The sequence below is a fragment of the Podarcis pityusensis genome (genome assembly GCF_964106645.2).
Source record: "Podarcis pityusensis genome assembly, chromosome: 1".
NCBI lineage: Eukaryota > Metazoa > Chordata > Lepidosauria > Squamata > Lacertidae > Podarcis > Podarcis pityusensis.
The window spans coordinates 29,621,544-29,638,162 of NC_138028.1; the positions used below are offsets into that span (position 1 = coordinate 29,621,544).

General features: G+C 42.4%; 1 protein-coding gene across 2 annotated transcripts in view; it reads left to right on the plus strand.

Moving 5' to 3' along the window:
* Window positions 1-16,619, plus strand: part of SPTLC2 (serine palmitoyltransferase long chain base subunit 2) — a 75,310-nt gene that overhangs the window by 15,347 nt on the left and 43,344 nt on the right. For both annotated transcript variants that reach the window (XM_081003842.1, XM_081003841.1), the window contains exons 2-3: window positions 3,354-3,548; window positions 15,306-15,460. In XM_081003842.1, the coding sequence (XP_080859968.1) occupies window positions 3,423-3,548; window positions 15,306-15,460 (281 nt within the window). In that variant the 5' untranslated portion in view covers window positions 3,354-3,422. The remainder of the gene's footprint in view (window positions 1-3,353; window positions 3,549-15,305; window positions 15,461-16,619) is intronic.

A 16,619-nucleotide genomic window follows, 5' to 3' on the forward strand; every position in this document is an offset into this window, starting at 1 on the left:
CAGGAGCTGGGACAGAGCTGACCTTCCGATCAGCAAGCTCAACAGGCTTGGTGGTTTAGCCCACAGTGCCATCCATACTTTTTTAACCTTTTTAAACTTTACCTACCTACTAGGCTGACAGGATTTACTAAAACTGTTTTTTTCCGCAAAGAAAACAGTTCAACAATGGAACGGATTCCCTTAGAAGGTGGTGGACTCTCCGTCCTTGGAAAGTTTTAAAGCAGAGGTTGGATGACCATTTGTCATAGATGCTTTAGTTGAGATTCCTGCATTGCAGAGGGTTGGATTAGATGACACTTGGGTACCCTTCCAACTCTACAATTCTTTGATTCTAAGAGATGTTTGGTATGATCAGGTTTCTTACTCTCGGACCCTCCCATCTTTTCTTGGCACACTAAATACAAGCTGTTAACTGAGATTACTATTCGAACAATTCAAACAAGATTGGTTACTGTTATGAAGCAATCCCAAGAATGCACATCTGTGACCTAAAGCTCTGAAAAAGATAGAAAGCAAGTAGCTTATATGTTGTATTTTATTAGAGCTATGATTTTATGCATGTTAATGCTTCATTCTTAGCCAATCTAGGCTGTATATTAATATAAAGGCAGTCTTCTAGTTTGTGTTATGAAACACTTTGTTCATTGAAATTCACCAAATGGATTGCTATGTTTGTTGGCAACATTGCAGGAAGGATTTACTTGTGCAAGAACCTGGGATATTGCGTGCTTCTAAACATCTCATTGGCCTTACCACTAAATCATTATCTGAAATTATGGAGCATCAAAAGGAGAACAGAATATTCTGTCCAGGAATGCGAGCCACTAAAATCCTGATAAGTGTAGTGCATATTAGCATACAAAATGTAACAAACTAGAATGAAAGAGTGATTAAGCCAAGCAAAAATTAAGCCATTTAGCATTTATCTTAAGGCCTTTACACAGTCCTTGTTTTGTGAAGGTCTGGTGAGGAAGATGTACTAGCTACCAAATTATGTAATATTGGAGCCATCAATGAGAAGTACGTGTTGTTCTTCCACACCAAGCTAATTTTATTAGCATATGTTCTCTTAGTAGAAGTGTCCTCTTGATCTTGATGAGAGAGCTCTGGTGCAATGGTTATGTATGGTATACTCCCCAAACCAGTATCTTGAGTTTTGCCCGGTAGCCGGTGCCATTGGTAGTGGACCAGCCTATTATTCTTTCTACTGTTGCATCAGTTGCTGTATTTTCTATCAGCTGCAGCTTCCAAGGGGTTATGAAGGGCAGCGGGTGTAAGGCAATTTATAGCAGTCTATCCTAGCAAGTAGGGACGCGGGTGGCGCTGTGGGTTAAACCACAGAGCCTAGGACTTGCCAATCAGAAGGTTGGCGGTTCGAATCCCCGCGATGGGGTGAGCTCCCGTTGCTCGGTCCCTGCTCCTGCCAACCTAGCAGTTCAAAAGCATGTCAAAGTGCAAGTAGATAAATAGGTACCACTCTGGCAGGAAGGTAATTGGCGGTTCCGTGCACTGCTCTGGTTCGCCAGAAGCGGCTTAGTCATTCTGGCCACATGACCCAGAAGCTGTACCCCGGCTCCCTTGGCCAATAAAGGGAGATGAGCAAAGCAACCCCAGAGTCGGCCACAACTGGACCTAATGGTCAGGGGTCCCTTTACCTTTACCTGTCCTAGCAAGTTACAGGGTTAAGGCGATTAGCAGATTATTTCCCAGCTCCATTGAATGCTGTAGTCCAGGGATCTCCAACAGGTAGATCGCAATCGACTGGTAGATCGCAGGGTGCCTGTGGTAGATCGTGGGACCGTCCCCCCACCCAAAAAATAGAAAAGAAAAAAAGGTCAACAACTATGACTTCCAAAAAAAAGCTCTGCCAGTTTTTTTTTATAGTGGGAGTTGGATCTCAGTCTCTTGAAAGCTGGACATGCCCGCTGTAGTCTGAACTAAATGAAGATGTGAAGTATATCTCTGGCTACTTTTGGTGGTTCAGGCAGCAGTCGATACCTCCTGCTTCCTTTTCCACTTCAGTACTTAATATGGCTGGGTGATACTTGCTTTTCAACATTGTGATGTATCACCATCCAAACATTGTGATGTAGTGATACATCATGATGTTGAAAAGTGGAGGGAGGTACAGTGCCAAGACCGATGCAGCTTGTTCCTCCCTCCGCTCACCAGGCACTGTAGGTGGAGAAGGGCCTCGGGAGCGGTGGCAGTTTCACTCTTGATACAGGGGTACCTCGGGTTAAGAACTTAATTCGTTCTGGAAGGTCCGTTCTTAATCTGAAACTGTTCTTAACCTGAGGTACCACTTTAGCTAATGGGGCCGCCTGCTGCCGCCACGCCACCACCGCACGATTTCTCTTCTCATCCTGAAGCAAAGTTCTTAACCCGAGGTACTATTTCTGGGTTAGTGGAGTCTGTAACTTGAAGTGTCTGTAACCTGAAGCGTCTGTAACCTGAGGTACCACTGTATACCTCTGGGTGAATTTGCCATTGCACTCTGGCCCTCAAACCGGTTCTGGCCTATGTATCAATGCATCGCCCAGACCCTAGTGCCTAACCAATTCTGAAAACAGTTGGAACCATAAGACTTCAAATACGGATTATCTTAATTTATGCCTGGGCTGTAAGCTTTATTTATGGCACTATTATTATTTAATGGACTGGCCATGGAGAGGACAGTAGCACCACTGTACACCCAGGCCCTGCTGTCCAAACATTCATTATACAACAATTCACTTATCCAAACACAAGGAATTGGTACCAAAATCTCGCTATACACACTGCAGATTCAGATATCCAAACAGCCCAACAGATTTAAAAACACTTAGGTCAGAGTCTACTAGGCAGCCTACCTGGTGTTTTACCTCAATCTCTAATCTTGAGGAGTAACAATATCCAGGGGCCAAATGTTCTGGGAGGTTGCATTACATCAATACCTAAAAATTGTACCTAACCTAAAAATACCTAAAAATCTCATGCAGATGAGAAGGTGCTGCATGGCAGGAATTCTACAAACCCATTCAGGTGTTGTGCACTCATCATTCTTCAGAAGCTGGGTACCCTGTACAAACCCTGGGGAGCTGTAGAAAAAGCTCTGGGTAAAAAAAATATTGTTTTGTTTTTTAAATTGATACAATATTTATAGTGTTTGAGAGCAACACAGGCCAAGATTGCAGTCAACGTGGGCAGTCCAAAATGTGATTGTTGTAGGTTGGCAGGGGTTTTCATGGGGCTTCAGAGAAGGCTGTAGAGAGCAAGACATGGTGCTGGTTGTGTACACTGGTAAAGTTCAATCTGAAACTTTTAAGGAATTGACTACTCCTGCCTTGCTAACAGCTCTCTTTTCCTTGTAGCTCCCGCATATCGCTCAGAATGGAGGCTTGTATAAAAGACCTTTCAATGAAGCTTTTGAGGAAACACCAATGCTGGTTGCTGTACTGACTTATGTAGGCTATGGTGTCCTCACCCTTTTCGGGTATCTTCGAGACTTTCTGAGGCATTGGAAAATCGAGCACTGTCATAATGCAACAGAAAGAGAAGAACAAAAGGTAAATGCTTGCTATTACCTTTGCTTCAGAGACAAGGTGGGGTTGAACGAGTTTGTGGTGAAGGAGATGTAGCTAGTCTTTTGTAACTATGTGTTTGGCTTAGACTGCATTTGGACATAGGGCCAAGCCATAGTTTGTGCTAATTGTAATTTAGCTGAAATCCTGGCTGTGTCCCAGAATATCAGCTAAATCATGGTTTGTGAGGGTTTTCTATTCCTCTTTCCTTAATACTGCCCATGGTATTCTAAGCTATCCTTCATTGGCGAACTATCAGCAAAATGTTGCCCCATGAGCTGCTCTCTTACTATTGGCAAGCAGCTGAAGTGGAGCAGGGAGATGAATACTTTCTTCTGTGGGCTGATCTCAGCACAGCTGAAAATAAAGTGTGTTCTTGTGCGCAATTCCCTTGCCCTTTTGCAAGGTTGTCTAAGATACCTTTCTTTTTTCCTCTTTCCCACTATTTCCAGGGTTAATCAATCTTACTGCTGATGATTTCATTAGTTATTTTAATGTAAATGGCAAGTAGCTGCAAGGTACGTAGGTACCCCAAATGTTACCAAAGTTTGACACTTGAGGCGAAGATACTTACAAATCTCTCTCACACCTTGCAAGTAAGCATTAACTAGCATTATGTACGTGGTTGACTGTTCCCCTTTCCTATTCAAGCCCTCTTACTTAAAAGCTACTGATTATTATTTTTTAACAAAGAAAGGCAAATCTCTAGGCACCCACTCAGTCACAGCTTAAACCTTCTTAGAAAACATTTTTCAGTCTAGCATCACACAGCATTAAGACCTGTGTGACGTTCCTGTTTCCAGGTTTACTCCTACGGTGCACAAATTACACCACCTCTTCCTTTGGTAGGTCTTTCCATTGCTCCCTTTCAAGCCCAATATCTTTTTCAACATAGGTCTCTTTCACAAAAGTGGGAGAAATGTAGCAACATTTTTATTTTGAATTGTTTTGCATCTATATTGCTCCACAGCTAAGGGACTGCACATAAAAGTTTTCTCAAAAATGTAAGGTGCTTGTTTTTAAAAACAAAACAAAACTAAGGGGCCTGCAACCAAAAATGTTTAGTGGTTTTCAGACGTTATAGAACAAATTGTTTTTCAGAGAACTTACTTTCAATTATTAGAACCAGAAGCAGCAATTTTACTCTATTGCAAAAAATATATTTGTATCCACATAACTGAAAATTGTTTTTTGCCTAATAGTGTAGTGCTTCTAAACATTTTTTAAAGCGAGCTTAAACTTTTAACGACTACTTCCTTTCTGAGTCTGGCGGGCTTTCGTCATGCTGAACCTGAAGTACAGTGGTGTGGTGCATTGGTGCTGGTGGAAGGTTGATTTATATTCCACCAGTGCAACTTGGTATGGTACAGGTTTTGGCTAACAGGGATGCAGCCCTTGAATTGTCACTTCTAGGCAAATCATCTAGAGCAGGCATCCCCAAACTCGGCCCTCCAACTGTTTTGGGACTACAGCTCCCATCATTCCTGACCACTGGTCCTGTTATCTAGGGATGATGGGAGTTGTAGTCCCAAAACAGCTGGAGGGCCGAGTTTGGGGATGCCTAATCTAGAGTGTTCCCTTCAATTTGAATTTATGTCAGAATAGCACAGTTAGGTACTGGTAGCATTTGTTGCCTCAGGGGCAGTGTGTGTGGTATGGGTAAACGGGGGTTGGCGGTGGGGAGGATGTTTCCTGATTATTGATACCAAAATGTTCAGGCAGCCTGGTCTAGTTTCACTGCCTCCAAGTATGCTCAGAAGTGGCTTCTCTTACTGATTGCCAAAGGCAGCAGGTGGAGTTGAGAGTGCATATTTCATGCCTTTATTAGCTTTCTTCATGTCCCAATCAGCGGACATGTAGTTATCTGCACATTTTAGATTCTTATTGGGAGACTTAATTGAAGAGGTTTAAATAGGATTGGGACAAAATATAATTAGGTTTAGCTTGGATGTGCAGAGGAGTTTATATAACAAGTAATCACAGAAGGGGGGGTGGGGTTGATATTAATATTAATATTGGGTATGTGAAATTTGTTGTATAAAATGATGTTTTGATTATGTAAAATTAGAAAATGGAAAAATAAAATATTATAAAAGGCTGAGAGGTGTATGGGTTGTCTTAGGGATTTGTTTTTGTTTTTGCAGAGTAGGACACAACAGATAGGAGATCATTCAACAGTAAATGGTGCCTTGAAGAGTGCTGTGTTATGAGCTTCTTGTTACCAAAGGTTATTAAAAGATTCTTATTGTGATATTGTCTGCCTAGGTATGTTAGGGAGAAGCAGACTAAGGGCTTATGTTGTGAAAATGCCTGTGAGACGTGTTTTGTTGCTGGTGAAATGTTATCATCCTCCATGCTCTGTAGTCTGGCAGACTTCAAGGGCGGAATGTGCCAAACCACAGTTGGTGCAAACTGACTTTGCAAGACAGCTTCCAACTTTGATTTCGGACCTTGGTTTGTTGGCCTTTCCTCAAACATCTTACAATGTATGGATTGGCTCTGCTTCTGAATGTTACAGTGTCTTGGTAATATGAGGGATTTACTTGAAATTTTAGTGTAGTGGGCAGAAGGTTTGGGCATATCCAGACAGTTGTGGGAAATCATCCAAAGATGCTCTAAGTTACTGTCTGTCATTTACCTTAAGTTTACTAATTTTATACCTTGGGTAGGCCTTGGAACAAGACTTCGTAGATACAGGGGTTTAATTTCATTGCAGTAGTGTACTCTCTAAAACAGTGAGGTCTGCATTTTCAGAATGAACTTCGGTGACTTAAAGGTTTTCTGGCTACTAAAGGTAAAATAAAGTGGTTGAGTTGAAAGAATGCAGCTTGCTAGCAGATTACTCAGGTGACTCATACAGCAGATTTCTTCAGCCATGCTCTGCTTCCTTGAATCCTGCTTGATTGCTCTTACTGAGAAATAACTACTACTAGGGATGTGGTTTGGTTTTCCTCATGTTTCTGCCAAAGGAAAGAAGTTAGCATATCATCAAAACCAGGGCAGCCTTGCATTTCTAAAAGCCTCACTTAAGGGGTGTGGAGGCCTTTTGGGTTGGAGGTGTTAGTTTCTGTTCTTATCACTGTGCAGCTGCTTGGAGTCACAGGACTCTGTTTACATTCCAGGGATTCCAGGCTATTGGAAGTCTCACGGGAGAGGAGACGGGATGTGATGTTAGTGGTTTCCTGTTTCCTTTGTTCTGTTGCTCTCTGCTTTCATAGAGAGAGGATGTCTTTTCTGTCTGCGTAGCTTAGAAATAAAACTCTTTGCAATGTAGCCATAAATCTCATCACTTCCACATGCTGCTGGAAACTCTGCTTAATGGAATGTGCCTGAGGCCTCATCTAAGGCTCAGGTTGTTAATTATTCATCAGAGGTGATTCCGAAGGCTCAGCCAGAGGAAAATGAGACTTTATCAGCTTGGCTGAGTGGAAATGCTGACATTTGTGGTCATGGGCCCAGACGAACAGCAGAAGAACAGAATGCAGGTTATCTTCTCTGCGTGTCAAGAAGATTGATGAGAGGTATGTGCTCTTGCCCCGGGAAGCCTGCCACTCCCTGGTTAAGGGTGGACTTTGAACTTCTAGCCAAAGCACTTACCAGCAGCAGCAGAAGAAAGCAAAGGCCTCACGTGTGCTTTTGGAATGCAGCTGGTAAATAGATGCAGCTTGCTTTAAATGACACTGGAGGCTAATGCCAGAATAATGGAGCCCCTTCGAAATGCCATGGCAGTTCCAAAGCTCAAAAAAAAAAATTATCAAAACTGGGTGCAGTATGCAGAGGCTCTGCTAAGAAAAGAGGGTCTGTTTAATGTGATATCAGATGCCCCCCCAAGCTCCAATGACCGAAGAATGGGAGGCTAAGGATTCCAAAGCAAGGGGAACTCTGACGCTTATTGTGTCCCCTGAAGAGCTATGTCTTTTGCGTGACAAGGCCTCAGCCAGAGAGATGTGGGAGAGTCTCCAAGAGTCACATTTAAGAACAGAGGCGGGAGCTTCTTTGTTCTTTTATGCCAAGTTGCATGATATGGCACTTGTTGATGTAGCAGACGTACGTGCTCACCTCATGGAAATGCAGAATCTAAGGCATGAGTTGCAACAGTGTGGAATCACCTTTCCAGAGGCTGTGTATTCCTTCATGATTCTACATTCTTTGGGTTCAAGTTGGGAAGCGATTGCCAGCCAGCTTGCTGTTTTGCCAACTGCTCAGCTAACGGTAGCGCATGTTACTGCTGTGGTGTTAAATGAAGCGGATTGGCGTAGTGCTAGCTGCATCACCAAGGGGGAGTCCTCACAGACGTCATCCCAGAATGCAGCGGAACCACTAGATGGCGCCAAAGCTTTGAAGGCAGTGAAATGCTCCTCTTTTGGACGTCTAGGCCATGTGAAGAGGGAATGTAAATATCCCAAGGCCAAGGCAACAGAGCAGCACAGTGAAAGCTCAACGCGTGGAAAAGGCAAAGGTCAGAAGTGCAGGACAACGAAACACAAGGCAATGGTCTCACACTTCACTCCAAAGGTCCAGAAGATGTCTAGATGTAGCTTCATCGTCGACTCGGGAGCTGCCAGGCATGTTTGTTGGGACAAACACCTGTTCGTGTCCTTTACTCCGCAGGAAGGTTCGATTCACCAAGCGGATGACCACACAATCTCCAGTCAAGGCTATGGAACGGTTGTTCTTCACAGCTTGGTTGCATCGATACACAACGTTTTTTTCGTTCCAGATGCTGCACACAACCTACTGAGCGTCTCGCAGCTGACTGAACAGGACATAGACGTTTCCTTCAAGAAGAGGAAGTGTACCATCACCAAGAAAGATGACTTTGTATTGCATGCTGGTTATGTTGATCATTTGTTTGTACTGCATTATGATGATTCTGTTGATGTTGTGCAGGATGAAACTTGTTGTATTGCAGATACTAACAAGGTTTTGCATGCAGGATGTATTCATGATTATCACAGGAAACTTGGCCATTTAAACTTGGAGGCAGTTTCCAAAATGCCTACCTTAGTTGAAGGTATTAAACCCTGCAGGTACCACATGAAGTGTAAGGCATGCGCAGCAAACAAAGTCAAAATGGCTGCAAAAGGTAAGGTGTCTAGTAGACGAGCTACAGAACCATACCAGGTAGTGCATGCTGATCTCGTTGGTCCACTAACACCCTCTTTGGGTGGAGCCAGGTACTTCATGGTCCTCATTCATATTCCAGGTATATTCATCTCAAGCAGAAATCAGAAGCTTTTCCTAGGTTCAAGGAATTCTGTGCTTGGTTGAAAAATGTGCATGATAAACAGGTGAAATGTGTATTTACAGATCGAGGGGGAGAATTCACCTCTCAGCAGTTTGAAGCTTTTCTGACTGAGAAAGGAATTCAACATGACCTTTCAAGTACACGGTCTCCTTGGATGAATGGACTTTGTGAAAGGGCAAATCAAACATTGCTTCAAGGCTTGAAAACCTTGCTGCATGATGCCAATCTTCCAGAGAGTTATTGTGCAGAATCGCTCAGCTGTTTTGTTTATACTTATAATTGCAGATTCTCATCACCGATTGGTTGTACCTCCTATGAAAAGATGTTTGGCAAGAAACCATTCATCAAGCACATGAGAATTTTTGTTGTTTTTTAAAAAAATAATATTTATTGATAATTTCAGGATTACAAGAAAAATAAAAAATAAAAAACAGCACTACAATACCAAAAAAAGCAAAAAAAAAAGCACAAAATATAAAAACCAATACGACAATACAGCAAAAGAAAATAAAAAAGAAGAAAAAAGGGGGGGGAAAACACAAATCCCAAATTGCATATCCATAATTTCCATTTGCTTGTTTCATTGACCTCCTCACACCTCCCTTTTTGTATTCTAGTTTAGTAATTATTTCAGCAAATTCTTTCCATCTTTCTCAATTTTTGTTATAAAATTTATTTTAACAATTTAACCTAATAATTAACTCAACAAGTCCTTTCCATCTTTCCCCATATTCTGTTATTCAAATTACCTTAATTTATTTAACCTTATCTTACCCCTAAATACCTTAAGACTTAAATCTTAGTTTTCAAATATACATAGCTCCTGATATCATTTCTGCTAGAGTCGTATAGTTTCATTCCCACATTTTCCCTAATATTCATTAAGCTGATTCTAAAATAAAAAATTCCCATTATAAATTCTCTTTCAATCATCATCCAGCGTCTCTTCTTCCTGGTCTCGGGTCGTGTCAGTCCTTACTGTCCATTCCATCTAGTCCATCAACCTGGAAGCCTTATGTCCGAGGCCCTTAAGTCTCTTCCATGTCCCTTCTGCAATTCTTCTTCATCTTGTTTGTGCTTGCCCTTTTCCTTGTCTTTTGTTGGTCTCTGTCTTAGTTTCTTTCCTTTCTCATTGAGGTGTAGGTCTCTGGGGGATTCCAACCCAAAATGATCTCCATCACCCTTCATCCAGCTCGCCCATTCCCCACAGTCCCACTCCCCACAGTCCTTGATATAATCCAAAATGTATTTAAAATCAAATTTCAAGATCTCTCCAAAGCTAGGAACCTCCTCATCTCCAGACTCCCCTTGGCCCACTCCAACTTCAACCTTCAATAACAGCGGCTTATGCTCCTGTAGGGCCTCGGGTCTCTCCATTTGTACTATTTGAGGTGCAGCCGCATCCTCCTCCATTGTCATCTGCACTTGCCCAGTCAGTACAGATTCATAGGTTGGTTCCTGAATAATTTCTGTATCAATGTTCCCTGTTTGTCCACAGTTATTAACCACAACAGTCAAATCCATTTTGTCATTCATCAAGTCCATCTTCTCATGCATCTGTTCCAGCAAAGCATTTGTCTTGTATAAAGCAAGCACCCAGTTTTCCTCCCAGCTCATCTTTGTTCAAGGTCAGAAAAGACTGTTCCCACGGTCTTAATCTCACAGATGTTGGGTCTCAAATATACTACAGCAACAATTTAGCAAGCTCCCTCTAGAGGAGACAATCTATTTGTATCCATTTTTTTTTTTAAGACAAAGAAAAGTTACTTTCATTTTTCAGATATTTCAGATGTTTTTCAGGTATTTTGTTTCTTTAAAATGCAAAAGGCAACATTAGAATCCACTTGTTTCTCTTCATTAGCTATCTGTCAAAGTATTACGTTCACAGTCAATGCAGTCAATGAACCTCTCCTACAGTTTCTGTCTCTGACACCCCATTCCCAGGTTAGAGACGGTGGAAGCTTATCCTTCTTCACTCCCTCTCCTGCTAGAGTTAAACAGAGTCCCCCCCTTTTCTCCTGCTTCCAAGGGGGGGTTTCAGTGATTCTGAATGAAGGAAATTTAGTCTTTTTTGACAGCTTCCCGGCTTTAGCTTGCAAAATTTTTGCTTTAGTCTATATACAAAAAGCGGAAGGCGGACTTCCTGTTTGCACCTTCCCGCTTCGATACCAAATTAAACAATTTCTTGATCCAATTTTCCGTTTCTACTCACGGGTACTTGTTTTAAGTCCAATTGTCCACAGGAAAAAGTCAGCGCTCTCTGGCAATGGCTGTGCGGCTTCACTCCGTGAAAGTAGCAGTCAGTTCGTAGCACCGTGCTTCTCACCCCACTTCTCTCCGGAGCCCCTAGATGGGATTCCCCGCGAGTAGGGGGGCGCTTCTGGTGCCCTGCCGAACCCCACATTCCCAGGCTTCCTCCGCCTGGGATTTCTAGCGGTCCCCACCTTCGCTGCGGCGGGAAGACCCAGTTTCCACGGAGCCCGTTCCTCTGGTCGGAGGAACTCCGCCATTCACCAATGGCGCTGACCCGGAAGTCCTTCAAGCACATGAGAATTTTTGGTTCTGACATGTGGGTTCACACACCACAAAGCTCCAAGTTAGGCAAACGTGGTTTGCATGGTATCTTTCTAGGATATCAGAAAGATTCTTACAGCGTAATGATGACTGACACTAATACAGTTAGGCTCACTAGAAGTGTTGAATGCAATGCCAAGTGGGGGGAGAATGTGGGAATTTTCCAGTGTTATCCTGATGACAGTGAAGAGACTGAGGATAAGCAGCAGCAAAACCCCACACCCACTGATGAAGGTTCTGATTCTGAATCTGAAACTGACTCAGATGGTTCAGAGGATTTCAAGAGTGCTAAGGCCTCTCTGCGACCCTCTGAAGGCTCTGATTGAGAATTGGAGGAACCACTGTTCACTATAGGCCACCTTTCTCCTAAGAAAGAAGAGGAGAGTGTTGAAGACTTACATCTGATTCGCAGGTCTGAAAGAGCCACAAAAGGTAGACCTCCAAAGAGATTTGCTGATGAATTTGCTAAAGCAACAAAAGCTGTAACTGCTGTTAATAGCTCCAAGAAGGTATTTGAACCTTCAAGTTTCCAAGAGATCCAGGCTTTGGACTCAAAGGATGCTGAGCCATGGTTAACTGCCATGAAGGCTGAGCTTGATTCCTTGGAGAGGAACAAAACATGGGAGCTAGTTCCAGTAGTCCCAGGGATGAAACTGTTTGACAGCAAATGGGTCTTCAAAGCAAAGACAGATCAAAATGGCAAGATAGTCGGACACAAAGCCAGATTGGTAGCCAGAGGTTTTTCACAGGTACCAGGAGAAGACTGTCACGAGACCTACTCACTCACCGTGAGATATGAGTGCATTAGGCTTATGCTCAAACTTGTTGCAGAAGAGAATGTACACGTTTCTCATCATGATGTGAATACAGCATTTTTGTACGGAACCTTAGGTGAATCACTTTATATGCTTCCACCTGATGGCGTACAGGTAAAAGAGGGATTTGTTTGTTCTCTGAAGAAGTCCCTATATTTTCTCAAACAAAGTGTACGATGCTGGCACTCTAAACTCACTGAAGTGTTGTTTTCTCTAGGTTTTCAGCAAGGTAAAGCTGATCCATGTATATTTGTCAAAGAGGAAGGGCAAAAGAAGCTGTATTGCTTGTTTTATGTTGATGATAGACTTTTCTTTTGGAAGATGTTAAAATGTACAATAGCGCCCTATCTCAACTGAAGGAGCACTTTGACATGAAAGATCTTGGTTAGGTAACCAACTACCTATCTCCGGAAATAGAGAGAGACCAAGATGGTAATATTTTAGTACACCAGTCACAGAAAATTGCTGATGTGTTAACCAAACTAAACCTGATGGATGCTAACCCTGTGGACACACCAATGACAACAGGTTATCAGGTAGATGATACTGAAGAAGCATTTTCTGACACGATACTGTACAGAAGTGTGCTAGGCAAACTAAACTTCATTGCCAGATGTGCAAGACTGGACATTGCAGTTAGCTGTAACTTGCTAAGCAGATAAGTCAACAATCCTATTGTTAAGGATTGGAAAGCTCTGAAACGCATAGCACGCTATTTGAGAGGCACTATGCACTACAGACTGAGATTTAACAATCAGAAGTCTGGCGGTCTTGAAATATTTGCTGATGCGAGTTTTGGAAGTGACACTACAGACAGGAAAAGTACGTCTGGAGTTTGCTACATGTACAATCAGGGTCTATTTGATTGGTTGTGCAAGAAGCAAACAACAGTAAGCTTAAGTTCTTGTGAAGCTGAACAATCCACTTGTGGATTGTGAATGGTTGTTACAATTGTGTAAAGACATGAGAATTCCTGTCAAATGTCCAATCCAGGTTTATCAGGACAACAAAGCATGTTTGGCTTTGCTGACTTCTGAAGGTTGTGAGCAAAGCACGAAGCACTTGCAATTGAAGCTGCAACATGCTAGAGAATGTGTTCAGAAAGGACTCATAATGGTGTCCTACATGCCAGGTAATGAAATTCCTGTTGATTTACTGTCCAAGGTTGTTCCGAAGGATCAACACTGTTCCTATGTACAGAAACTGGGTTTGTACTGAGATTGTACTGACATGCTGCCCAGTGGTATTCACAGAAAGGGGGAGGATGTTAGTTTTTGTTTCTCACTGAGCAGCTGCTTGGAGTCACAAGACTGTGTTTACATTCCAGAGACAGTCCAGGCTATTGGAAGTCTCACGAGAGACTAGAGACGGATGTGACATTACTGGTTTCCTGTTTCCTTTGTTCTGTTGCTCTCTGCTTTCATAGAGGATGTCTTTTCTGTCTGCATAGCTTAGAAATAAAACTCTTTGCAATGTAGCCATAAATCTCATCACTTCTGCATGCTGCTGGAAACTCTGCTTAATGGAATGTGCCTGAGGCCTCATCAAAGGTTCAGGTCGTTAATTATTTGTCAGAGGTGATTCTGAAGGCTCAGCCGGAGGAAAACAAGACTTTATTAGCTTGGCGGAGCGGAAATGCCGACAGGAGGGTGGGGGGACTCATACGCATATGAGATTAGTATGTACACTCTATGAAAGAAGGCAACAGAACACATTGACTAGTACTAGAAAGCAGCTTTGAAGTACTGGGTGGCTGCATTAAAAAAAAAAAATCCTTAGCAGATATTTAAAAGAAATTTACAGACACTTGTGCTTCTATAAACATACAACTAGAAAATGTATTATAGGTTGCTTAAAGTATTAATTTGTTTGTGATCCTTTGAAAGAGGCCTTTTTATATCTGACATGTATTTGACTCGAGTACAAAACCACTGGAAGCTTATAAATTGATAGGATTGTGTTAAATAGCTGAGAAATTGCAGGCCATCTTTTTCATTACATAGATAGGCCTAGTGGACGGAGGGAAACACTCAAGTTACCAGTAAAGCTGGCTTGTGGGTAATAGTCTTTAGCCTTTTCAAGCACTTGTCTACCTAACAGCCATAGTAGTTAATGAATCAGCATCTTAGTAGAACTAGGTGCATGCATTGTTCAGAGGGCGTGGAGCAGGAGGGTAACTGCCATATATAATGCACAAAATCTCTTTGCTTTCAGGATTACTATCCCATGCACACACTTTCATCATGGTGGCATAGCTATCCTGTTGTTGGTTCCCATAGGTTCTAGGTTTCCATAGCTGCAGTAATGTGAGACTAGTTATACGTGAGGGAAGGGCATATTGAGGGAATCTGACCATTTTTGCTTTTTACAATTTGCTTATCCCTGGGTCCAGTAGAAAACCCACAGGAATGGGGAATCATGTATTTCACAGTGCTTAACATCTGAAGTTAATTTCTCACCCAACCCAGTCCTGTTGTTCTTTTCCACATAGCAAAGCAGGCTTTTTCAGTTTTTCATAGATGGTCATGTTTCAAATGTAAGTGTTGGCTTATCCGCTTCATCTTGTTTAACACAACAAATACAGATATCCTTTTAAAGCACATCATTTTTTTTAAAGGAAAACTTGTAGTTGGTGTGGGTTTTCTAAGCAGAAAATTAAAACCTTTTAAAAAAACGATCTATTCTGGGAGCAGCAGAAGGTAACGGTCTTCTCCCCCACTTCTTAGTTCTGTAACTAGTTATTATAAGAAGTCTGTAAACATATTGGAGTCCTATGCTGCCTGTGATCACTGAAAAAAGAAGAGCAGAATTACAGGCCCTGGAGTGCTGCAAACCCAGACATTTATAGTTTTACATTTTGTTAGGGACAGAGAACTTGTTTGGAGTCCTTTCAGTGGGTATATCTTTGTGGTTTCTAGGTTCAGTGCCATTGGATATCTTCACTGTCCTGAGCACTTGGTGATATTCAGAGAGGAAAACATGCAATAGCACCAAGCAAAATGGGTTTAACACCACTTTTCCTGTAATTTGTGGGTGGGGGACGGAGGTTGGAAAGTTAGTCCTCACCGATTCCATTGTTTTAATGCCCTTTTCATATGTTTTCAGGATTTTGTCCCTTTGTACCAGGATTTTGAAAACTTCTATACAAGGAACCTCTACATGCGCATTAGGGATAGCTGGAGCAGACCACTCTGCAGTGTACCGGGAGCCAAAGTAGACATATTAGAGCGGGTTTCCCATGACTACAATTGGACATTCAAGTGAGTAAAAGGCTTTTGGAAACCTCCTGCGCAACTAACCTTTAGAGCAGGGGGGCGGAGAACCTGTGGCCCTCCAGATGTTGCTGAAATAAAAGTACAAGTAAGTCAGGGGTCCAAAACAGTTTCAGGGTCAAAGATTCTCCACCCCTGTTTTAGAAGATAATTAGTGAGGGTTTGTGAAATGGGTTGTGGAAGATGGACCGCAGCCTCTGTAGCAAGGATAAGAACTCCACTATTCCCTGTTGCTTAACTCGGTGCCAGACTTTCAAGATTGCCGTGCCACAGATCCCAGTTCACCTATACTTGGATCCTACAAAACAGCCCATGAGGGCTGACTGTTTTAAGGCCTGTATAGAAAAACCATATAGATTAGGGGTGACCAACATTTGTGTCATGTCTTGTGCACGTTACATTACTTTTGCGTTTCACTTTGCCTTCAAGTGGGTTTGCCTCTAGTCCACTAAGATGAGCAGCATTGTAGTACTGAAGAGGAAGGCAGAAATGGATGCCATAGCCACATTGGTTGATTCCTGAGCTCTGTTCTGTTTGTGCCCAAGCTCATTTCTGCATTGCATGCCATGGGGTTTTGTGCTCAGTAGAGTCTTCAGTCTTATACATGTTTGTGAAAACTTATGCCAGAAACCCTTTGCTTTGGAAAAAGGGCAGTATGTATCTCAGTCCCGTCTTCTGTGCGCTGGATCTTTTTGTAGGGTGTTCAGCGGTATCCCCCTTGGGCAAGACGAATACAATAGCAGCCGAAAGGAAAACCTACCATACTTTCTGTGTTTGAGATAAACTGAGTATGTCCAGATTTCCACTGACTTAATTGGAATTGAAATGAATTGGAAGTGCATGGGATAGCATGTCAGTTATCTCTGGTCTTTAATTTGGTTTATATATTTATATTATATATATATTTATATCCCACCTCTCCTCCAAGGAGCTCAAGTACATAGTCGCCCCCCCGTGTTATCTTTACAGCAGTCCTGTGAGTTAGGTCAGACTGAGTGACGATGACTGGCCCAAGGTCACCCACTGGCCAAGTGGGGATTTGAGTGGTGGTCTCCCAGGTCCTAGTGACCTTTAATAAAGTGAAGAAAATTGGCAGGGCTGTTCAGAAGCATGCTCAGGAAATGATAGCTAAAGAGTTCTGCTTTAG